At 33.5% G+C, this 23,994-nt stretch overlaps 1 protein-coding gene and 1 long non-coding RNA gene across 4 annotated transcripts in view; both read left to right on the top strand.

Moving 5' to 3' along the window:
• Positions 1-8,485, top strand: part of LOC133202265 (uncharacterized) — a 19,487-nt gene extending 11,002 nt beyond the window's left edge. Inside the window, exons 1-3 of one of the 2 annotated variants that reach the window (XR_009723236.1) lie at positions 6,362-6,445; positions 6,551-6,654; positions 7,331-8,485. This is a non-coding gene — a long non-coding RNA (uncharacterized LOC133202265). Of the gene's footprint in view, positions 1-6,317; positions 6,446-6,550; positions 6,655-7,330 lie in introns of those variants that run through there. The other variant, XR_009723235.1, reaches the window with a different exon arrangement.
• The window catches only part of LOC133202262 (uncharacterized), a 65,352-nt gene that overhangs the window by 30,507 nt on the left and 10,851 nt on the right, over positions 1-23,994 (top strand). Inside the window, exon 1 of one of the 2 annotated variants that reach the window (XM_061338059.1) lies at positions 18,223-18,550. The exons of the other annotated variant lie outside the window; for it this stretch is intronic. Coding sequence (XP_061194043.1) covers positions 18,326-18,550 — 225 coding nt within the window. The 5' untranslated portion in view covers positions 18,223-18,325. Of the gene's footprint in view, positions 1-18,222; positions 18,551-23,994 lie in introns of those variants that run through there. 2 annotated transcript variants of the gene reach the window in all.

Raw genomic sequence — 23,994 nt, 5'->3', positions numbered from 1 at the left:
TGCATTGGATAAATGTAGATGTATAGTATTTATTGTACTACGTAAATGTTTACAAATCAGAAATTCGTTGTATAATGGTGATAGCGTAGGTTAAATATTGTACAACTAGTCTATAAAAGACAAATAGTGAAAATGACATGAAAAATTAATTTAAATTTCAACGAATATTCGACTATCATTCGACTAAAGCCTCCAACTATTCGACTAAGCTGTTCGAATAAAATTGACATCCCTAGTATATATGAAAGTAACATTGGTAATTGAAATAGTTCTAACCGTGTACCCAAATGTAAAGTGAGGAGATTCTTGAAACCACTAATGTATGCTTACACAAGAGGGAGAGAGAGAGAGAGAATGTGTGTGTGTATACTTGTATGAAAATGCAAAAAAATATTTATCCACAATCTTGCGGGTAGGGTTTCAAGTAATCCTTACAGATTCTCTTAAAATACAAGAAATTGTATAGGTATCAAATTTTATACTACCTAGGGAAAATTTTCAAACTGGATGGGCATCCTATACATACATATAAAACAGGCACGTAGCACTGTTCTCAAAATGTGTATATGCGATGGGGAGCAGGGGGCAGTAAAATGATTGATAAGCCAAAAAAACAAAAACAAAAACAAAACTTTCGGCACTTAAAAATTTGGAGGGGTTCAGAAAAATGCCGAAATACTTGGGGGAAAAATGAAAAAGGAAAAAAGGGATTGAAAAAAATCTGTAGTCAGGGGGAGGACAGATTCCATTCATACTATCATTTTCAGAAGAAAAATATTTGAGTATTCAATACAGTATCGTTGGATGAGAGTGGGGAGAACCAGCCATTCTTTAAAAAAAAAATCCTTACAAAATTAACCATTAAGGAGAGGTCTGTAGAACGCGGGGATTGGGGATGCCCCCTCCTATTTTTCCAGAGCATTTTTTTAGCTTGTCAAAGATTTTTCAGTAAAGTGTCAATTATTTCTTCCAGCTGTCCCCTTTCGAAAACAATACTACGTGTCTGAAAGACACTCTCAAAAAAGGGAGTATCTCCCCCCCCCCCTTCTCCCCACGTGTGTGTATATTTGTTAATTTGTGTTTTGGTTAGATGCTTTGATGTTGTATTCTAAATAATTTTCTCACACCAAACTACTCAGTTTAGTTTTTAAATAATTACGAAAATCTGGCTTACATGCATGAAGCTATCATTAAAGCTGACATGAATTCTTAAAAGCGCAACATTTGCATCAATGTAGGACTTGTTTCATAATTAAAAAATTATATATGAAGCCTGTAATGCAATATATAACACACAAAGAATGTTTGTATGTTTATTAGATCTAGACAATTTTCAGTTTCACTTCATGAACAGCAATCAGACTTTTTTTTAATGATTTCTTATTTTTTATCCAGTCGCGTAAATACTAATTCCCCTTCTCACTTTTGATATTTTCCCTAGCTGACCAAAATCTGATCAGCACGGACTAAGTGTATTTGAGTGCTAGGCTGTATGATGACATGACAACGTCTTTACTGTTGAGTATTTATAGAGTTTATTACTTTTCTGCGATGCATATTTCAATGAAATACAAGGTGTAAATCACTCAGCATGTGCACATCTTCGAACGGGTACAGTGGTCTATTTTCCAGGTATGAATAAGTTTACAGCGTTTGACGCGTTCTCTCGGTATGCACCATTATATTTGCATATGGACATGCATATCAAATATGCTGGTTGTTTGTTCCATTCTTACAATAGATAATTGCAAATTGTTTGTACAATTTTTACTGTGAATTATTCCAAGTTAATTATGCTACATATCTGTATATTGGCATGCTTTTAAAAAACATGCACAACTATGTTTTTTTCTTCCAAACTTGCATTTATATTATTCAAAACGATACTTAAAAATATCTTTATGACTGTTTTTATATCTGCTGTGGTTTTGAAATGTTTTCATCAATTCATGTGTTCCCAGATACTTTACTGTCAGAGATGTGCACGCGTCGATAGCCAAACCAAAAACTCACTCAAGTGTAACGAGGGCATTGGGTAATATATTGTTACAATAAGACAAGGTATCTGAAAGAAATATGGCAGAATACAGCTAGTTGGTATGAAACAAGTCATACATTGATGCAAATGTTGCGCTTTTAAGAATTCATGTCAGCTTTAATGATAGTTTCATGCATGTAAGCTAGATTTTTGATTTATAGGATTAGTTTATTCATCAGTTTTAAGAAAAAGTGAGGAATCATTGCTTAAATGTAATTGATTAATGTTTTACATGCTTAAATATAGAATATCCAAGGTTGTGCTCAAGATGTGGGGGCCAGGGAAATTCCCCATCTGTAATTACTTATTCCCCCTGTCATTCTGGCATTGCTTCCTCAAACCCCACTAGAGGAGGAATATAAGACACCCTTCCACTTTTGAAATGTCCCCTTTCTATTTCAGTTCTTATGGACAAACCTGAATACCTGGTCACCTTAATAAAGATTTTAAAGTTCAAGAATCATGCATATATCTCTGGTCCCCTTAATGATGGGTTAATGCATGTAAGCTAGATTTTTGATTTTTAAGGATGTTTTATTCTTCAATGTTAAGGAATAGTGAGGAATCATGTTGCTTAAATGCAGAATACCCAAGGTTGTTCTCAAGATTCAGGGGCCAGGTAAATTCGCCGCCTGTAATGACATAATCCCCCAGTTATTCTTGCATTGCCCCCTCAACCCTCACTAGCAGAGGAATCCAAGACAGCCTTCCACTTTTAAAATGTCCTCTTTCTATTTCAGTTCTTATGGACAACCCTGAATACCTGGTCACCTTAATAAAAATTTTAAATTTCAAGGATCATATATATATCTCTGGTCACCTTAATAATGGGTTTTATGCTAGATTTTTGTTTGATACATTTTCATTCACCAAATTGTACCACCAATTTTTTTCCTTTTGAGTTTTGCAGATCATTGTGACATTCTAGATGAAAATTGGGTATTTCATGACCTTAATAAAGATTTTTGAGTTAAACGAGTACTTGTATGAAGGTTGTCCAGAAAGTTCTTAGACAAATGCCATAATTTTCTTGATATTGACCACTCTGCCAAATGTTTACAACATAATTTTAATATAGACCATGATTTAGTAAATATATAAAAATTAAACAATATACACTATTTCACAAAAATTATAGGTGTGAATAGATTGTATATACAAGCTGCACAGCCCAGTATGACATTAAGTTAGTTTCATGATAACGTCAAGAATATGGATTTTGAATTTTTAGCTCACCTCAAGGAAGCTGGGGAGCTTATGTAATACCGTCAGTGCAGGCGTCCGCATCCCAGGTTAAAGTTTTTGGAGCAGATTTCTTTTCAAGTACAGTCAAACCTCGTTATCTCGAACTCAAAGGGACAAAGAAAATACTTTGAGATAACCAAGGATTTAAGATATTCAGGGTAAAATACTTAAGGAATAAGCAGATGGGACTTCAAAATATAACTTCGACATATCCATGGTATTTGAGATATATCCGTGTTCAAAAAACAGAAGGTCAGCTGTACTTCTATGCCCTATATTAATCAGAGATGCATGAAGGATGCTTCTAGTATGTTTCATTATACCAGTCAAGATTTCAGATGCTGCAAATTCAGCTAAAAGGAGCATTTCCAAGTAACTATAAGCCCTATATTGACCAGACTTGCAAGGATAATACATATAAGGATGCACACTACCGGACTTGCTTCAATTGCTGGATCTGACCTACATTTTCCAGATGAGTGACCAGATTAAAGTTTTTTAAGCAGGTTTCATTTCCAAGTAACTATAAGCCCTAGGTTGAACAAACTTGTACAAATGATACATCTTAGGATGCACACTATACTTGACTTCCTTCAGATGCTGAATATGACCTACATTTTCCTTCCGGATGAGTGACCAGGATAAAGTTTTTGGAGCAGATTTCATTTCATAGTAACTATAAGCCTGGTGTTAACCAAACTTGCATGGATGATACATCTAAGGATGCACATTACTGGACTTGCTTCAGATGTTGGATCTGACCTACATTTTCCAGATAAGTGACCAGGTTTAAAGATTTTTAACAGGTCCATTACCAAGAAATTATAAGGGCAATCTGGACCAAACTTGCATGATGATGCATCATGGGATAAACACTCTCAAACTTGCTTCAGATGGTGGATTTGACTTACATTTTCTGGATGAGTGACTAGTTTAAATTTTTTAGGTAAGTCCATTCCCAAGTAACTGCAAGCCCTATTAGACTAAAATTGCATAAATGTTACATGTAGGGATGCAGACTACTAGATTATTAGTTTAGTGTGGGACTTTGCCTTACTTAAAGACAACATTCGTTGAGGTGAGCTCTGTTATCTCTTATTACCTATGATTATCAAGTATTTGTGGTGCACATACAATTTTTTCTTGATTTAGCCACATGCACTGCTAGTGTGTGTGTGATATTTACATATAGACCATAATGGAGTAAATTTTTAAAATTCAATAAACGATAATTTAAGAGTATCATCAGTATGCACACTTCCTGTATATAGCTGCAGAGCCCAATCCGATGTTGCGTTTTATTTATTACACATTATTATGCTTCCTGTCAGTTTGTCTCTATATAATCAATACCCAACTATTTTCGCATAGTGTTCTAAGGAATTATATATCGTAAACATACTATGCCGAAATAGCTAGTGCGTGGCTTCTTTTTCTGAAAAAAATCCAACAGCTCCCACACCATGGATCGAACTCACGACCCCGACATCATCAGTCTGACTCGCTACCGATTACGCCACAGACGACATTGTCTAAAGCACTGTATTATAATATATATAAACTTAGTTTCAAATATTTTACACTTAAAGAAAAAAAATAAACAAATTAATTTTCTAAAATAGTTTCTTGCAATTTTTTTCCCCTTCACTCAACTAAAATTCTCTGAAACTACATGTATCTGTACATGGATCATTCAAAATTAAAGAAAAAAGATGATGTACGTGTAGCACAATGTGACGTCATAATAGGGGTGTACTAACATGAATGTAAGAAGTGATGAAACATTGGAAATGGAGAAAATATTGTCGTTTTTATACAGCAGTCAGCATAATAATAACAATAGTGTTGTACTTTGCATGCACTATGCCTAAATAGTAGTCAGGGTTTGACACATAGTGCACTCGCCTCCGGCTCGTGCACCATGTGTCAAACCCTGACTACTATTTAGGCATAGTGCATGCAAATTACAACACTATTATATAATCATGTCATAATTTTATTTTCATCAAATAACAGTAACAGTAGTTTTCCACTTTTTGTACTGTCTTTCAAATTGTACTCTCCTTTGAAAAATCATATATACCAATTTCAAATCAATGACCTAAATATATTCTAATAATTTTTAGATGTTTGTCAATGAATAATTAGTTTGTCTCTGACATCGTTTCAACCATATTTTAGATAGTACATAATTTTATGATTGGACGCTGTTCCATACGGATGGCCAACATCGCTTTTTCTGTCAATTTTTGAAACATATTTGTTGCAGTTTTTTCTTAAGGTCAAGAATTAGTAAATGAAAGGAGCCTACAATTTCTTTAATTTGAGAAATAGATTCCTTTAATGACTATAACTTGGTCAAATAAGGTGTATTGGGGCATAACTTTTAGGTAAACAAGATTTAAAAAAATCATATTTTAAGCTGTTATTTTCAGTGAAAAATTAAGAAAACCTGTCATGAATATGGGAGTTTTTTTCCATGTCAGACAAAGGAAATGTATCCAGATTGCGTAGTATACTGTCTCTAAGAAAACTGTAATTTGTATGTTCTTAGCCTTTGAGGTAAAAAGTTTAATTTAACATGTACCATATAGCTGAACTCAGACAATTAGTCACCAAAATATTTGTCTATTGATGACAGGAAAGTTGAATTTCTCTGCCATTGACATTAGGTGTGTAACAGGAAAATGCTGCATAAGCAAGAACAGGATTTGAACCCAGCCCTCTGTATCACTAATCAGGTGCTTTAGCATGTTTATTAACTGAGCGATCTGGCGATGGGGATCAAGCCTGTCTGATCGCCAAATTCCTCCCTCCTTAAATTGTATTTGCCCTTGAAGACACAACTCAAGTTCTTTTTACCCCTGGCAAGCCTTTTACCTGCAAGTCGAGGGGTGATCAATGGCACCAAATAAATATGGGATGGACCAAACCAGGATTTGAACCTAGGTCCCCTGAATCACTAGTGTAAGTTTCTTTTTAAAAGGAATAACATTTTAATACACATAGTAAATTAGAATTTCATTTTTTTCAGGAAATGGATAAAAAATTGGAATGTGTCGAGCAACTATAGCCACCTGATAGAAGGGTAAATTAGAAAGTTCAGATTACATTATGCCAACAGAGATGATAACAATGCAAACCAAGCTAAAAGTTGTCCAGGTTAGAATTATTTTTTTCATTAAATTACAATGTATGTACATTTAATATTTTCATATCAACTTACATGTATGAAGGTTGTTATTTTTTTATATACCTGTTGTGTAGGAAAACTTTTGTAATGGAGACAAGACAAGTTAATGACTTAATGATAGACTCACTGCAGAGAGAGATGTTGGAAAAGTGGATTTTGTTAACAAATGGAAGATAAGGTAAAATATAAGAGGAGTTGTGAGTTTTGTATGACACAGTACTATTTGTTAACCAAAAAATTAATCTGAAAAATCTTCAGAAATTTAACTAAAGAAAACTTCATGAAAAGCAGCACATGCACATAAGGGGAAGCAACCTATTGAAAATTATCTTGCAGCTGTTCTCGGGTCAAAAAGTGATTTAGGATTAATAACTTGTATGCATATACATGTATATAAGGAAAATCTACATAAGAGAAGAAAGGGGGTGCATCTAGATAAACAATTTTATTTCTCTATGTTAAATAGCTGACATTGACTGTGTTCTTGATTTAAATAAATACGTACATATGTTGGGGTAACTTCAACTGAATGTTAACATCTACTTTAGTTCATCGAAACTTGTGGACAGGATTATATGATCCTGCATGTCCTATTTAAGCCTTGATTTTTTTTTTTTAACTTAGATGCTTAATTCAGCTTTGACAACTGAGTGTGTTGAACATCATTATCAAAGATTCCATTCATTTAAGATTTTATGTTGGTTAAGAAATGTGTCATTTAGGGAGATTTGTTTTTTATACATGTGCGTAAGTTATTTTGTAATTATTTTATAGCAAAGTAAATTTTTCAATTATGATTGTTCTAAGTTTTAGAGATTAATAGAGATTTTTCTTTTCTTTTTTTTTTTTTACAGATCAAGGCTGCCAACCTTTGAGAGATACACTTCAAAAAGAGTGTTTAAATTCAAGACATTCAGTCACAGTACTCTGTAAATATTATAAAGTAAAAGTTATTTATTTAATTTGGAAAAGCATTTGAGAAACAGAGGATGTGAAAAAGACTTTGTCCATTTCAAGCTATCTGTTGTCAAGTACCAGGAATATGTGGATTTTATTCAACAACTTTATTATGAATTTGAATAGCAACTTTCAATGTCTGGAAGCTTTTTTATCAGTAGGGATGTAGATGTGAAATTATATAAAAATTATTTTTTAAAAGATATTAATCAAGAAAATTTTTGTAGATTAATAACAGGTAAAATTTGTAATGAGAGATCTTTTATTGATCATTTGCAGTAGTAAGCGACAGTTGTTATAATTATACCCCCACTCTGAAGTAGGGGGGTATTCTCATTTACCCTTGTGTGTCTGTCTGTAACAATTTTTTGTCGCAGTTTTCTCAGCAACTACTCATTAAAGATGCTTGAAATTTTGACACTCTCTTTGACTAGGCATGCCATATTGTGGGATTCATGAGAGTGTATATTCACATCAGAGCGGGGGTATTACTAGTGAGCATTGGCTCACAGACTTCCTGTTTGCTGAAGTTTGTGTTTGACTTTCATGTCTTTAACATGATATGGCTTAAGGATATGCGCAGTATAGTTTGAACTATATTTTCTTATTCTCTCTATAATTTAAGAAATCCAGTAATTGAAAGATCTTTGTGCAATTTTATGATACCTGGTAATGCTTGCACACCTTATCTGAATCAAATTTTGAAGAAAATACCTCATAAAACATTTTTTTTTGGGGGGGGGGGATTTTTCTTTTAAAAAATGCAAGGGTTTTCATCATTTGATATTTTGTTCAAAACTCCTGATACATGTAATGTATGCTGATTTTTTTGTCAAAGAACACCTAATGGTATCATGATTTTCAATTATATTTTCTCTGAAAATTATCAGTTGGAAGGTTCACTGTAAAGTGCATGTACATTGCATATGACCTTAAAAATACTGTGGTGGCAAAAGACAAGAAATTTTTTTTTTCAGTTTTGGTACATGTACTATATTATTATTTCGTTAACCTGTCAATTTTAGATCAAATGAATAAAGGTTAAAAACTATTATTTGACTCTTTGTTTTCGTGAGTTATCTAGAGCAGGCTCGTAGCAACAGTTTCAAAAGAAAAAAAAAACCAAACTGACCAAAAGTGGGGGGGGGACCTCCCGAAATTATCTGACAAGCAAAAAAAAAAGGTGATTTACTATCCAAATCCTGGAATTTGCCAGTGCTGGACCTTACAACATCAAAAAGTGGGGGGGGGGGGGGGGGATCCAGCATCTAAAGGGAAACTTACTATAGCAAAATACTATAACCCCCACCCCCCGCATTCTACGGGCCTGCTAGAGACATCTAATAGTCTATTTTAATCAACATGTGAATGCAAATTTAAAATGGTTTGTCAAGTAATATAGATAGATGTATGTTGGAAAGGACCAAGAGAATTTTGTAATTATATAGATGTACATTATACAGCTGACCATATGGTCTGAAGTTGACATTAAAAATTGCAAAGTTGTAGAGTAAAATCAAAATTTGTGCCCCAAATTTTGTGATGACAGTGGCATTTTTCTTTTTAAAAAAATTTATGAGTTTAAGTGAGCTTAAATGATTTTTATCTCACATGAGCTGAAAGCTCAAGTGAGCTTTTATGATCACCTGTTGTCCAGTGTCTGCCCATCTGACTATCCACTTGTCTGTAAACTTTTCACATTCGACTTCTCAGGAACCGCTAGGCCATTTTTAACTTAGTTTACTTATGGGGGGCCCATAAGTAAACTAGCGCATGTGAGACTACTATTTGCAACTGTCAAATAATTGTGTACCTCTAAAAATACCCATTATTATATATTATACATTTCAAAATTATAAAGACCAATAGCGCTTTTGAATTAGATTCAGCACATACTGTTGAATTGGGTTCTTTGGATATAGGAAAGGGAATTTTTTTTTCCAGATATTGTGTGTTGTTTTACTAAAATTTACCTTGAATTTGTTACAAAATTTTATTTACACACGTTTTTCTATACATTTGCTATCTCCAGGTCATTGCTCCACGATTTTAAAAAGTTATTTGTGTGTATCAAACTATTGACATTAAAATTTTAGATCCCTAAAAGCCTTTTCTCGACATATTCAGCCATATTTTGTTTTTAAAAACTAGAAATAAAATTGCAGTTTTGCTAAAAATTTTATTTGAAACATTTTTGCGTATCGGACAATTCCCTAGTGTTTGGAAACATACTCATGTAATTTCTGTCTTTAAAACAAATTCATCAAGTTAATTACATACCAGTATCCTTATTATGCTGCATAGGAAAAATCTTTGAAAGAATATAATGTTCAAATACTTTGTAAATTGTTATACAAACTACATTATGGCAGGTGCATAGCCAAATAAAAGTGAAGTATACGAAGAGGACGACGGGGGTGGGGTGGGGGTTAATTTCCAGTTTTCACAAAAAACTATATTAAAAATATTATCAAATTAGCATGGTTTAACTATGCTAAAACAAAAAGTGGATGGGGGCAACCACCCTTTCAGTGAACATTTTCAATAGTCAAAAGTTAGGTTTGGAAAATAATAGGCAGGGAACCCTCCCCCCCCCCCCCCCCATACTACATGCCTGCTGGTGAGGGCCCAGAAGTTTCTGAGTTTTACCAAATACATGTATATCATTCATTTTCTTGCAAAGTAAAAATTATGTCATTTATCTTTTGTTTAGAAATAGAAGACATAATATTTATTGTTTTAACGCAAAGTTAATACTTCTACGGAAACTTAGTGTACATGTAGTTTAGGCTAAATATCTAATCGATATTTGGTATCATACTCTTTTCTATCGTTCAACAACTTGTATACTTAATGTTAATTATTAACAAAAAATATCGTATTTTAAATCATATACTACATGTAGTAGATCATGACATTCAAGGATGTGTCTGAAATTTTATTTCTCAAAGATCTTTAAAAAATATCAAAAATTATCAATGTATCAAAGAACGAATACAAGTTCATGAATGCTTTATTTAAATTTGGCAATGATTTAATAAAGGACTTCAAATTTTATTATATAGTCATGATTATATAAAATTCAAAGCGCTCTTCAGCAGTATGACACAAAATAATTCGAAATCCGAATATTTGTTGGATGGTACTGAGATTTTTTCTTCGAATAACTCTCTCTCTCTCCCATAGATTTTATTTATTTATTCATCTATTATATTTATTTGTTTATTTTTTACAATTATGTGTATGCACTTGCATATTTAACGTATAGGCAGCTACGCGCCTATGTGGGTTGTTAAGAAATCATTAAACAGTCACCCAGTTAAAAGAAATTTATCATAATAAATGGTTTGTGTTAAACAATAAAGAATTCGAATTAACTTGTTTTGCATTTTGTGATAACAGCAAGACATTCAATACGGTTTGTTTAAAAGAACAAGAGACAGCATAGATTTGAGGGTAAAGTTCTTACCCTGGTACCTTGTTGACTAATTATCTTTTCAATCAATCGCAACAGATCGAAAATAAATTTTCAGTATATTTAGTGAGAAGGACGGAAGCTGGAGTTCCCCAGGGCTCTATTCTTGGACTTCAACTTTTCTTACTTGATATACAAGACCTACCAGGTGGTCTGTTGGGTACCTCTAGGATATTGTCATATGATGCATGTTCGTGTCAAACACCTTTCAAAACGTGCAGAACTTAGAAAGGCTGAGCAATCACGACTTATAAATGAAGAATAACTAAAAACGACTTGTGAAATTTAATCCCAATTACCAAGCTAAAATTATTAATATTTTTCAGCAATGAAGATAAAATATATAATTGCACTTAGTGTTGAATAATCAGCAAATCGATCCTTCTCTTGGTCACTATCATCTTAGACTTACATTCTCAAACCCTGGGGAGTGGAAAAAACACACTGACAGTATTATACAAAAGGCTTCCAAAGAAATTGCAGTTTTTCGTAAATTAAAAGGGTTACGTATCGTGACTTCTTAGCTTAAATGTATTCTAGTATTACGTTTATACATGTAAGACCGATACCACTTTTGGAATATGCATTAGAAGCATGGAACAGCATCTCCGCAGCTGCTCTGAAAGGCCTGATAAACTTCAGCAAGAAGCTGTACATATTGTAACTGGCGTTCCTGTTTATCGTGCCTTGCAAGATTTCAAGTATTTTGTGCTGCCACGGTATATTATTCTTAAATTGAATCATTTAACTATTCTCTGTTAAATTTTAGTTCACTATAACCTTACAACTGTAAGAAAAAAAAATGTCCACCTAAGCCAGATTTAGTACTTACGAAAATATACACTGGTCACCTTAACTCACGTGAAAGGGTTACAAAATATTAGGGAGACCAATTTTTTTGTATATTTTTACCTACAAGTTTTCTGTAAAATTTAGCGTTAAAATGGTAATTAATAAGCCCAAGTACCAACAAAAATGCATTTGGTTTTTATTTCAAAGCTTAGGGGAAGAAGATAAATTTTGTCTACTTAAGCCAGATTTCATGGCATTGGTCCCCTAACCCAGAAATCAGGATTATATATATATATATATATATATATATATATATATATATATATATATATTTCTTATGCAAAATTATCACGCAAAAGAAATATCATAAGTTTTGTAAAGGACACAGATGCTAAAGGCTGGGTAGTACGTTTAAGTTCATAGCAACTCGTCCATCTGCTATGCCGAATACCTAGGGTGCGTTCAAGTTACATTTAATAGCAGCTCGCTTAGCTCTAGATTGGATAGTGCTTTCAAAATCATATTATCTAGCTAGCTGCTTTGCTGCATGGCTATAGGCACATATAGGGATGCGTTCAAGATTGTTGGAGCTAGTCTGGTTGTTAAGCTGGACATCTAGGGATGCGTTCAGGATCATACCTGCTAGCCTTGCTGCTAATTAAGCTGGATATCTACTATAGATTTATTGAACGGCACTGTATGAATTAATGCTTGTTACCCCTACATGGGTTAGCCTAGCTGGGTTTCTTTTTTAACTTTTTTCCGCTATCTACATGTAGCACTACGTAGGGGCTAAGATCCTGAACGCAGCATACTGGTGTATTATGAAGTCGGAAGTTTGGTCCCCATTCTATTGATTCTAAAAGGTTAATTTGCTGCTCATAACTTGCCTTTATTAGATTTTTAATACATACAACATTGCATTATGGGTAATTACTTTCGGAACACAGGGTTCTAGAAAAGGAAAACTAACACAAAACGCGTCATAATTGAATTTAATACTCCGCTGGGTTTTAAATAATGTAATAACTCGAAGAAAATTAATCTAGACCCCTTCCAAAATTACCATTCATGTATTCTTTAAAAGAAAAAAAAGTAAAATATTGGACAAATGAGGTTGGTTATTTTGTCTACTTACATTACCCAACAGAAATTTTCCATTGGGAATGTAAATTGCCCGCTTACAATTATATTTTCTCTCTTATCTTCCTACTGAATAGGAAAATTAAACGCTCCGAAGAGATGGATATTGCAAATGAAATAAATATTTGAATATGCAATTATGCTTCAAGTTCCTTGCTGCTGTTTATATACGTATAAATAATTAAAGTATACTTAGGTTGGCTGATTTTATTTATAACTTTAGATTTTTTTTTCGTTTTGATTGTGATGGATTATAGATAGGCCCCTTGGTGTATCTATAATGAATTGGTCCATGGTTGCACTTTCTTTTCTGTTGAATTGCGCTCTGCATGACATCCTTTCATTAAGAAATAGGAGAAACGAAAAAAAAATTCAATTTGTCTTTGGTGGAGAAAATCTTATTTTATTTTCTTTATTATATCGACCATTAACTTGTAACTAACAGATGACTGGCTTTGAAAACTTGGTATTAAGGATTACAATGTAATAATGTTGTATAATAACGAATAAATATTCATTTAACTCTATTCATGCAATGACGATGTATCGTGATTGTCCTTAATGATTTCCGGCGTTTTTGCCAGAAACCGGAAGTGTGTCGTAAAGTGACTGCAAATCATCTTTATATCGAAATCTTACGAACCATAATTGTGCAGCACTGCTGTGTCATGTCTTCTTTGTACTAAAAATGTCTACCCTACGCTTCCGCTTGATTTAAGACCGAGATTGAATGCAGGTGAAACATTAAATTCAATCTGGAGCCAGATTCGATCGCTCTTCATTCAGACTCAATTCCTGTTTAATTTGAGAAAAGTCATTCCTCAGTTGCTTTTTTTCTCCACTCTTAGATATGGTTGTTTGTTTTATGTCCGTGTGAGAACACCATCATTTAGTTCATACATACATTTTCTATAAAAATATCATTGTCTTAAGTCTTGTTGACAACATGAAGGAATTTTATATGAGACTTTTATAATTTTATCAAATTCAAAATAGACGTAATTTTGCTATTTGCAATAGAAAACATAAAAAAAGGAAAATGTATTTCCCTTGGAGAATGTTAAATAACCGATAAATAACTTGAATTGTGCACGACAATCTGAACTATAAGGTCTCGCATTATCACGTACAAGCTATGATTTCATTGAACGTTCCCAGTTTGTATTGTATCTTATACCGACTGGCATTTCTAGTATTGTATTTATAATGAGACTCTAGAGTGTTTCAAGGACCGCATTTCTCGCCTGGTTTGTAGATTCATTCAAGATGTAAATAAATCTAAGATCTATTTATTTACTACTAACATGATAGTCCATGCATTTGCCTGCAAACACGTGAATGGATAGTATATGCGATAGAATCTGACAATCAAAGAAAATATGGTTCCCAACCCTCAAATGAATAATTAAATTGAAATTATTAGAAATAATTAATCATTTTATTAGTACGTGTTTCTAACAATCCTCCAAAAAGGATTTCATCGTCTTTACTGCAATTGTCAGTCTACACGATCCATTGTGGTCGCCCGCGAGGCGCAGTGGTTAGAGCGTCTGCTCTAGAGTCGCGAAGTAAGGAGTTGATCCTTACGTCGCGGGTTCGAATCCCACTGTTGGATGTGGAGACCGGTCCTTCGGATGAGACCGTATAAACCGAGGTCCCGTGTCGCAGTAGGTGCTGGCACGAAAAAGATCCCTCACTGCTCAATGGCCGTAAGTGCCGAGTATAGGACAAAATTTGCAGCTCTCCACCGGCAAGTGGTGGCGTCTCCATATGAGTGAAAAATTCTCGAGAGGGACGTGAAACAAAATACAATCAATCAATCCATTGTGGAATACCGATCCCGAGGTACTTTCATAGTATGTAAATATAAGTTTGTATGGTATCTGAATTTCATACTGCATACAGTATCATGAGCTCATAAACATGTATAAATTCTAATTATCAAAGCCCTGCCTCTCAAAATTCAAAATTTAAATTAAACTGTCCGGGATATTTTTTGCAAAGTAGGTCAAAGGTCAAATGGATTATACCGCTGGTATTTTTCATAATATTTCAATGACAAACAGTGCTAAATAGCATAGACTTAACCTCTTAAATGTCAAAAACAGTCTGTATATCGGCACTATGTACTATTTTGAAAAGTACGTCAAATGTCAAGGGTAACGAGGTCAGTAACAATTGTAATTTACAAAAACCATTATCCCAAGCAATATATGTGCAAAATATCAAATCCATACCTCTTATAGATCTCGAGATATGAATTGTGACAGACGGACAGACAGACAAAAAGACGCGGTGTTTGTTTGTTTTTTGTTGGCTGCAAATTTAGACCTATATTCGGCACTTAGGGCCATTGAGCATTGAGGGATCTTTTCCGAGCCAGCACCTACTGCGACACGGGACCTCGGTTTATACAGTCTCATCCAAAGGATCGGTCTCCACGTCCTGCAGTGGGATTCGAACCCGCGACGTAAGAATCATCTCCTTACTCCGCGACCCAAGAGCAAACACTCTTGCGCCACACGGGGGACCAGATGCGGGGTAAAGTGATCCCTAAGTGTCGCTCTGCTCTGCAGGCGACAAAAGTACATGACACTGTATTTCTATCTTTTAAAAAATATCACTTTTCCAGTAAGAAAAAAAAATCTAAGTTTAAAAAAAATTAATCATGCAAGTCCTTCACGGTGGCTGTCTAATCACGTGACTGTTCTTTTGCCAAATGTTTTAAATGTTGTTATTGAAAGGAGCATCGAATGACAATACGGAGAAACGAATATCTCCACGAGAAGTAAACAAATAAATAGATATATAAGGAGTATATAAAGATAGATAAATAAGTCTGTAACTCTTCGCCGGAGTGTTTGGACAGACTAGTAATTTACTCCCCGGGGAATACACGATCAATTATCTCCGTCTAATAGAATTTATTTGTTGGTCTTATTTTTATATTATGCCTCCCCTGACGGATCCTCAATTGTCTCGTCAATAAAAGTAAGCACTAATCGTTTCTCTTTATTTAACACTATATCTACGTCATTTTTTTCAGAATTGAGGCTAGGTCTGTAACGTAGAATAATAATACAATCTCAGCTATCTGATTAGATATAATGTATTGCAAGATTCTGGATTTTATGTGTTGTGTTAACGTTCTTGTATACTTAGTGAACCCGATTCTTTACTTCAACAGTACCTAATATACTGGTATCCTTCGGGATCGACATCCCGTTATTTTCATAAAGCCAATTACGCGTCATAAAAAAACCTATTGGGTATTCCCCATGTTTCAGAGAGTTTTGAACCCGAGTGTGTTTTTGATCAACAAATATTATCACGAACGGAAAGTCGGTTAAGTAATGGTCAACGAGCATATAAATATTCCAAACAATACAGTCTTTTTTCCCTCTTTTATAAGTTGAAAATAACTTTGATTTAAACTTTGGTGGTAAGCACATTTCAAATTTTATAGTTTAACAAAACTTGAAATAGAAACTTTGCTATTGCAAGCAAAGTTTCTACATTATAATTCAAGCATATATCTCCCCTAACTAACCCCGACAATGTAAAATAGGAGTCAAAAGTAGAGTCCCAAACTACTTTTTCAAGATTTTGCCACATTTGAAATTTCAGAAATTTACCCATTTTTACAATGACAATGGCAGCCATTTTGGAAATTTTAAACCTCAGAACTTTGGGGAAACCATTTAAAGATCAACATTATGCAGTTTAAAATACCTCTAAAAAAATTTAAAAATCTACCTTTTTTCAAGAAATCAGATTGACTTGATGCAAGGAATAACTGTTTAATATTTCAAAAGGATTGGCAGGACAGTAACTGAGAAAAATGAGATTTAAGACTTTCATGTTTTCTGTTTCCTTGGCAATGATGGCCATTTTGAAAATTTTAAATGTAGCATGCACAGTTATGTCAGATAGTTATTAATAATGTAAAGTTTCATTGGGATTGTTTAAGCCATCTGCGAGAAATCCTGCTAACAGAATTAGAGGTGGAACAATTATGATAATTTTCCCCCTCCCCTTTGGTGAATTTTAGTCGGCAGGGGATGCTTACTCCTCCTAAGCAGCTGGTGTTTCCAATGGTCCGTGTACTTGCCCTGTTTACGGTGTTTCCAATGGTCCGTGTACTTGCCCTGTTTATGGTGTTTCCAATGGTCCGTTTACTTGCCCTGTTTACGGTGTTTCCAATGGTCCGTGTACGTGCCCTGTTTACGGTGTTTCCTATGGTCCAAGTACTTGCCCTGTTTACGGTTTTTCCAATGGTACGTGTACTTGCCCTGTTTACGGTTTTCCTATGGTCCAAGTACTTGCCCTGTTTACGGTGTTTCCTATGGTCCGTGTACTTGCCCTGTTTACGGTGTTTCCAATGGTCCGTGTACCTGCCCTGTTTACGGTGTTTCCAATGGTCCGTGTACCTGCCCTGTTTTCGGTGTTTCCTATGGTCCAAGTACTTGCCCTCTTTACGGTGTTTCCAATGGTCCGTTTACCTGCCCTGTTTACAGTGTTTCCAATGGTCTGTGTACCTGCCCTGTTTACGGTGTTTCCAATGGTCCGTGTACTTGCCCTGTTTACGGTGTTTCCAATGGTCCGTGTACTTGCCCTGTTTACGATTCGTTTTGTTTACTGGATTTATGACGTGTTCGTTGTCTTCACGTTTTTCACTGACAAGAAAAGTGACTATAAAACTGCACAATGGCTAGATTCAACCTTTAGGAGTCTTTTTTTCTTTTTTGGCCACAAAGACTCATGGTTATTTTTGTCACTTATTTAAACAAGGCACTGGTAAATTGTACCTATGTTGCGTTATTTCCGTTCGTTACATTCTTTGAGAAAAGGCTGTTTTAGTTCCCCCATTTATGTTTGACTTAAGCCTAAATTTAGCAGCATTTTAATCGTCCTGGAATTAATTCGTGCTGAAGAGTCAACAGATGCTGGTTTTTTCGAATTCCAGTATTTGCAGAATGAAGAACTGCGTCATTTACATAATAATCTGACGGTCTGTTTTATTTGGCAAAATAAACGTCGAGTGGCTTTTAATCAAAAAGGCAACAAGGTTTAGAAATGTCAACAGTAACGTGGAAATTCTGCTCACGAATGATGACTGATCGCTTACAGTTCGGAACACATCAATCTCACTGAGATTTTTTCTGAATATTTGTATTACTATAGGTGAAATTCAGTTCAACCCAAAGCGACCTTCTACATAATAAAACAGATCTGCAGTCGTGAAATTAGGCAATATTGGCCAAAGTTAGTTTTCTTGTCTAGATGGCCTCACTCTTTTGGGAATGGCTGGAAATCAATACTATTTACTTCATATATATAACAAGTGTTTAGCACCAAAAACCTAAACTATGGGCGCATTGGATGGAGACTTGAGTGAAAAAATCACGTGATGGCGATTGCTTTTCTTGCGTATTGAGGTCAAAGCGACAGGATACCTATAAGAAAACCGCCAGGTGAGAGAATGGCGTCATTTCTGAGAATATTGCAGAAGATAACCATGTTCTCCAGCAAGCGGAAGAGAGGCAACGCCGCAAAGCAGACGATCGTCGTGGAAAAGGCGCCAAAGTCTGTTTCTTCTGGGAATCTTAACTCTAATAAGAAGGAATACTTTTCACTAGGACGAGGGAGAGTAGCTTTGAATGGGACAATAACAGAAAAGGAATTTGAGAACCTTCATCATAGAATCGTACGTATATAAATACTGTGTCGAAGTTACTTATGCCACTTCGGAAATCTAGAAATGTCATGTTCTTTATCATTGATGATTTTAGATTTCAAATCACTTTGAATCTCGTGAAACTTGAGTAAATAATACATTGTTTTTAAGTCCCAAACCTTTACGTGTATTTGGGCTTTATTCAGGTTTAAAAGTACAGCAGTTTTAATATTATCCATACCAGTTCCATTATTAAGTAATTTAAGTGATTACATTCGCACAAATGTATTGAAATGATTGTTCTGTTACTTCGGTCAATTAATTTAAGCAAAAAATATTATGAAGACATTCTTTTAAAAAAAAATCATTCATTGCTTTCAGCATCTTGATTTTTTTTTTTTTTTTTTTTTTTTTTTTTTTTTTTTTTACCAAAATTGGGATATCGACTTTCCGTTTTCTTTCTCATTTCGCCATTAATGGGCTTTTAGTGATTAATATGCGTATGTATACGCAATTTTTCGTGAAAGTAGTAGGAGAATTGACCATAAAAATCATGAAAAGAGACTTGTGGTCGAGCTCAGTGGTTTGACGGAGACTTGTAACAATTAAATAAAAAGCAAAACTTAAAACTACCCAAACTGTAAAAAAAAAATTACATTAATATAATCTTTTTTTACAGTAAAATATTGTCTTCACTGCGAACATTATTTCAATAAATAACCCTTCTTGTAAACAACATTCTACTCTGATAGTCAACATATATTCTTTTAAAAATTATTGACTTCCTCTCTCAGTTTGGTAATATAAAACCTTCAGCTAAATATACAGCGTATATTCTTCGCGTAAAAGAAATTCTTTCCTCAAATCTTAGCTCTATGTTAGAATCTTGAGGTGGTACTACTGTTGAATAGCCATATGTATTTTCTATATATAAAAATTTAATCCGTGTGTTTTACTATATTTCAAATAAGAACATGTTTCACGAGTATCTCTTTGTAATATACAACAAATTCTTCAAAATTATCGTTATCTTGTGATTTTTTAACTGTTTTTTCAAAATGTTTTCAAAAGTAAATAAAGACACCAAAAGTGATATTGGCGATACTAGTGATTTCCAGTAGGATTATATAGTAAAAAACATCATCTTGCTTCTCGCACAAATGTCTGGTAAGGTACCTTAATTTTTTGTCAGGAAACATGAAAGTAGCAATATTTGGTGGCAAATTCTTGGAAAAAATTATATATTATTGAGAAACGTGTCGTCTGACCGTAATTTAGAACTACAGCGGCAAATAATTTGTACTTGGAAAAATAAGGGGCTTATCAACCCCTAAGATAAATAATTTGTAGTGACATTTTTGTGAGCATTTTCAATTTTTCAGAACTTAAGGAACGGACTGCCTTAAGGGTAGCACCTTAACGCTTTGTTTTTTCTTCCTTTTTTCTTTTTTTTTTTACTTTGTTTCTTTAATTGATTAAGGAATAACAACAGAGCTATATTTCACATTCCTACAGCCCATCATATAACAAAACAGTTTGCTTTAACTGAAGTGTCATCAACTTGCTCTGTTTAGTTAATACAACATCAATGTAAAAGCGACAATTAAGAGATAAACTGCAGTGATAATGTGAGAAAATAGGCAAAACAATTCACTCTCCTTATTTTTATCACACATGATGTGATAATTGCCTTTCGTGAACAGTGCTGATTCAGAGTCTTCTGTTGATACACATTGCTAAGTAAACTTGTGCTCTTCATTGATAAAGTTCAATAAAACACCATCTATTATTTGAAACAAAAAGTAGATTTACGATAGTCTCTGTGCCTCTGATTTACGGTAAAAGCACTGTACAAAGATCGCTAGAGCTTCTCTTTGTGTCACATTAACCATCTAGTTATAACTGTAATTGCGATACCACTGCTGAATTTGGGAATGAGTTGCTATACTTTTTATACTTTTTCATCAACCCTTCACGCTTCAGACAAATCAACTGTGTAATTTATTACCTTTATAAAGTATATCGTAAAAGAGGCGATTTAAATTGTTTTTGTTATAATTAATCAGTCATCAAACCTGTGTAATAATTGGGATTCTACATCACCTCTTCCAGAAACTCCTCTGACCAAAAGGTGTTCACGGGTATTTAACGTTTTAACGTTGAAGATAAAATAGGTGTTATCCTTCATATGCTACAAAACTTTTGTTTTTGAATGAAAATTGCATTTTCAGTTGTTTAAATAAAACACAAACATGCCATACAAAAGAGGATGCAAGGAAATTATAAACAAGTAAAATGTACATGTAGTTGCTTAAACTTGCTTACAAATAGAGCAGTTTCTGTTCAACTTCATGAATATCAAAAATAGTGTATTGTTTTGTTATCAATCCATATGTAATGCTGAATCTCTATGAAGAGATTTGGAGGAGAAATGAAATTAATTGAAGAGCCTTGAGTGAAAAGTTTTCTTTGCCTTGAATTCTTTCGTGTTAAATTACTTCCGTTTTTACAATTTTCAAAAAATTTCTTTTTTCAAATAAAATTTACAAATGATAACACATGAATTCTTATGTTATTTATGTCACCCGAATAAAGTCGGGACGACGTGTAGTGATTGTTCTCTCTAAAAATTTTTCTCCGCGGACTTTCTTGCAGATTTCTTGGACACTCAAATTTTGAAAATGAGGATCATTGCTATGGAACATAAGGAATATGAAAACTTTTAATCTCTTTTTCTTCAGTAACTGTCAGCCAGTCTCTATGAAACTTTAAAGGATAACTCTTTGCAACGCGTCAAACTAGTTTCTGCGACAAAAACAAAAAAATGAGATCGGTTTGACAAACTTTGTAGGGGTTTTCTTTTAATTTTATTTATTTTCCTTCAAAAGTATTTCAGACTGCATAATATTGTGTTAATGTCTCCCCCAATTTTGGGAGATTTAAAATTTCCAAAATGAACTTCCTTTGCTTTTGAAACACAAAGGATAAATTTTGGAAAATTTGAATTTTTTCAAAACTTTAAAATAGAAGTTGCGAAGTTGCTACTGTAACCATGCTTTCAACTTCAAAATTGTAGTGTTTGTGTACTTTCGGGGTGACATATGTACATGTAATTGCTTTGCTCACATTTGCAAAGTTTCTAGTTATATAGTTCTTTATATTCTCGTTTAGAATGATTCATATACATAAGCACTGTACTGAAACACACAACATACTATTATCCCTGATTTGTTGCAGAGGGGAAATTATGTTATCCATGCTCGGATCTTTGAAATATCTTGTCAATTCATCACGATATTGCTCTACGAAAACGAAGAAAAAAAACAATGGAGATTAAATTGCATCTGTTTATTTTCTTCAGGCTTGTTAATTGCAAAACATTTTATGCTTTCTTTTTTCCCCCAAAAAATGTATTAATTTCTCTTCTGTGATCTGAAATACAAGGGATTTGTTACGTAATATAAGATATTGGGAAGGAGGAATGCATCATGATAATGACACATTACGGCAGCTGTGTTGAAGCTCTGCTTTATTGAAATTTTCTTTTATAACAATGAAACCCATCTGGGGCTTGTTAATTAAGTACTAATCAATAACTCTCAAATCCTAACACAAGCATTAAGATGAGGAATCTGAGATTTTCATGGAAAAAAAAAACACGTAGTTTACAAAATGTAGGTGTCTATTGCTTTTCCAAAGTCATACTTCAATTTTCTATGAGTGTTTTAAGCCTGAGGATATTTCATATATATATACTTGAGATATAGGAGATGGTATAGAGTTTGAAATTCCCATAGGGAACAACACTAAGTTTTCTTCTAAAACTCATATAAGAATAAAAATAATTCAAGGGAATTCGCTAATGTTGATAAATGCAATTATTTGCCGAAAATTATTCTCAAAAGTATGCATCTTTCACATGTCACTCGAGAAGTGAAAAGTTTGTAAAATGTATTGTGAAATTGAAACTATAAAAAAGGATTTTGACTTCAATAAAGATTTAGATGAATTTAACTTGTACTTCTACTGCTTCATTTGAAGCATACAAAAGTATGCCCTTTCCCTTTGTATTTTAAGTTTTACAGTCAACTATTTTACTTGCATATACAAGTCTATGTGAATGCAATTCTTCTTAATTTTTGACTATCCCTGTTTTGACAAACATTTAAGAAAGCATTTCTATTTTAATTACGTTTTCAATTTCACATCCTTGAAGCTCGACAAAAGACACGTTTAGTTTGGCATTTTTCAATGTTTAACCTGATAAATGTTTATCCGATTTTAGAACGAACTTCTGACAGCACCATTAAAGTTTTATATTTTTGATTGAGAAATTACATTAGATTTCCTCTTCTTAATCTTGCAATCAGATACATCATATGCAGAATAAATAACATTTTAACATTTAGACATTCCTCTTTAAAGTATAAATATGGTCTTTTCAAGCATTCAGTCAAAAGATTCATCAAAATTATCTAGACCGAAGTATTTGTCAATAGAATCAAATAATATGTGATGCGGGAGTGGTAATAAAATTCAGATTCATATTCAAAAGTTTCATTGCCCATTGAAAGAATATCATAGTGATGTATTTTCGTTTGAATTTAAAATTAATTAACCTTTAAAGTATTTTTAAATTAAACATGTTTTTATCAAAAATGTACATGATGATGACATTTTTCTTCTGCATGAAATTGTTTTTAACTCAAGGGATTTAATCAGATTCTAGAAATATAAGTTTTTAAATGGCCCTGTTCTCTCAATTTATATGATTAAATGATTTCTTGATGTTGAAGTTGTTCATAGTAGCCATAACACAGGAAAGTCAATACTTTTAAAACAGCTCTATTTTTAACATATTTCGTCATATTCATTCAAAAATGAAATCCATACGTGGATAATATGGAACAAAGCTAACTGAAATATTAAAATTTCGTACTGTCTGGTTTCTATATCACTTTGATTGAACAAAAAATATATAATTGTTACTTTATTCTGAAGTTTCTGACATTTGAATGATTTATTCTGTTTATTAAAATGGATTCTCATTTAAATATTTGACTAATTCATTGCTACTTTTAAGTTGTACATGTACGTTCTGTTGCAAATATCGTAAGCATTCTTAAAGAATGGTTCTCAAAGGATATAATATGATATTGTATGCATGACAGAAACATTTCTTTAGAACTGTGAAAATATAGACGTTCTAAAAAGTACCCAATAATAAGATTTTAAGAAAGAAGTCAATCCATCTCTTCCTTGCTTTGGTAAGAAATAATTGTCTTACAACAAATTTCCCGAGTCGTCTTCGGTAATTTCAAAACTCCCAAAATCCAAATTGGCTTTACGTTTTTATGTATTTGCTGGAATTGGGTTTCAGTGTTGATCAATCTTCAGAGATCGTGGACCTCGAGGTTGATTGCTCGTAGAAATTTGTCTGGTGTGAAATGTCGAATAAACATAAGTGGAAAGGA

Source organism: Saccostrea echinata, unplaced genomic scaffold, assembly GCF_033153115.1.
Source record: "Saccostrea echinata isolate AGI-Se365-2 ecotype Australia unplaced genomic scaffold, CSIRO_AGI_Sech_v1 ptg000046l, whole genome shotgun sequence".
Classification (NCBI taxonomy): domain Eukaryota; kingdom Metazoa; phylum Mollusca; class Bivalvia; order Ostreida; family Ostreidae; genus Saccostrea; species Saccostrea echinata.
The sequence above is the reverse complement of the archived record's forward strand: the minus strand, read 5'-3'. Positions and strand labels throughout refer to the sequence as shown.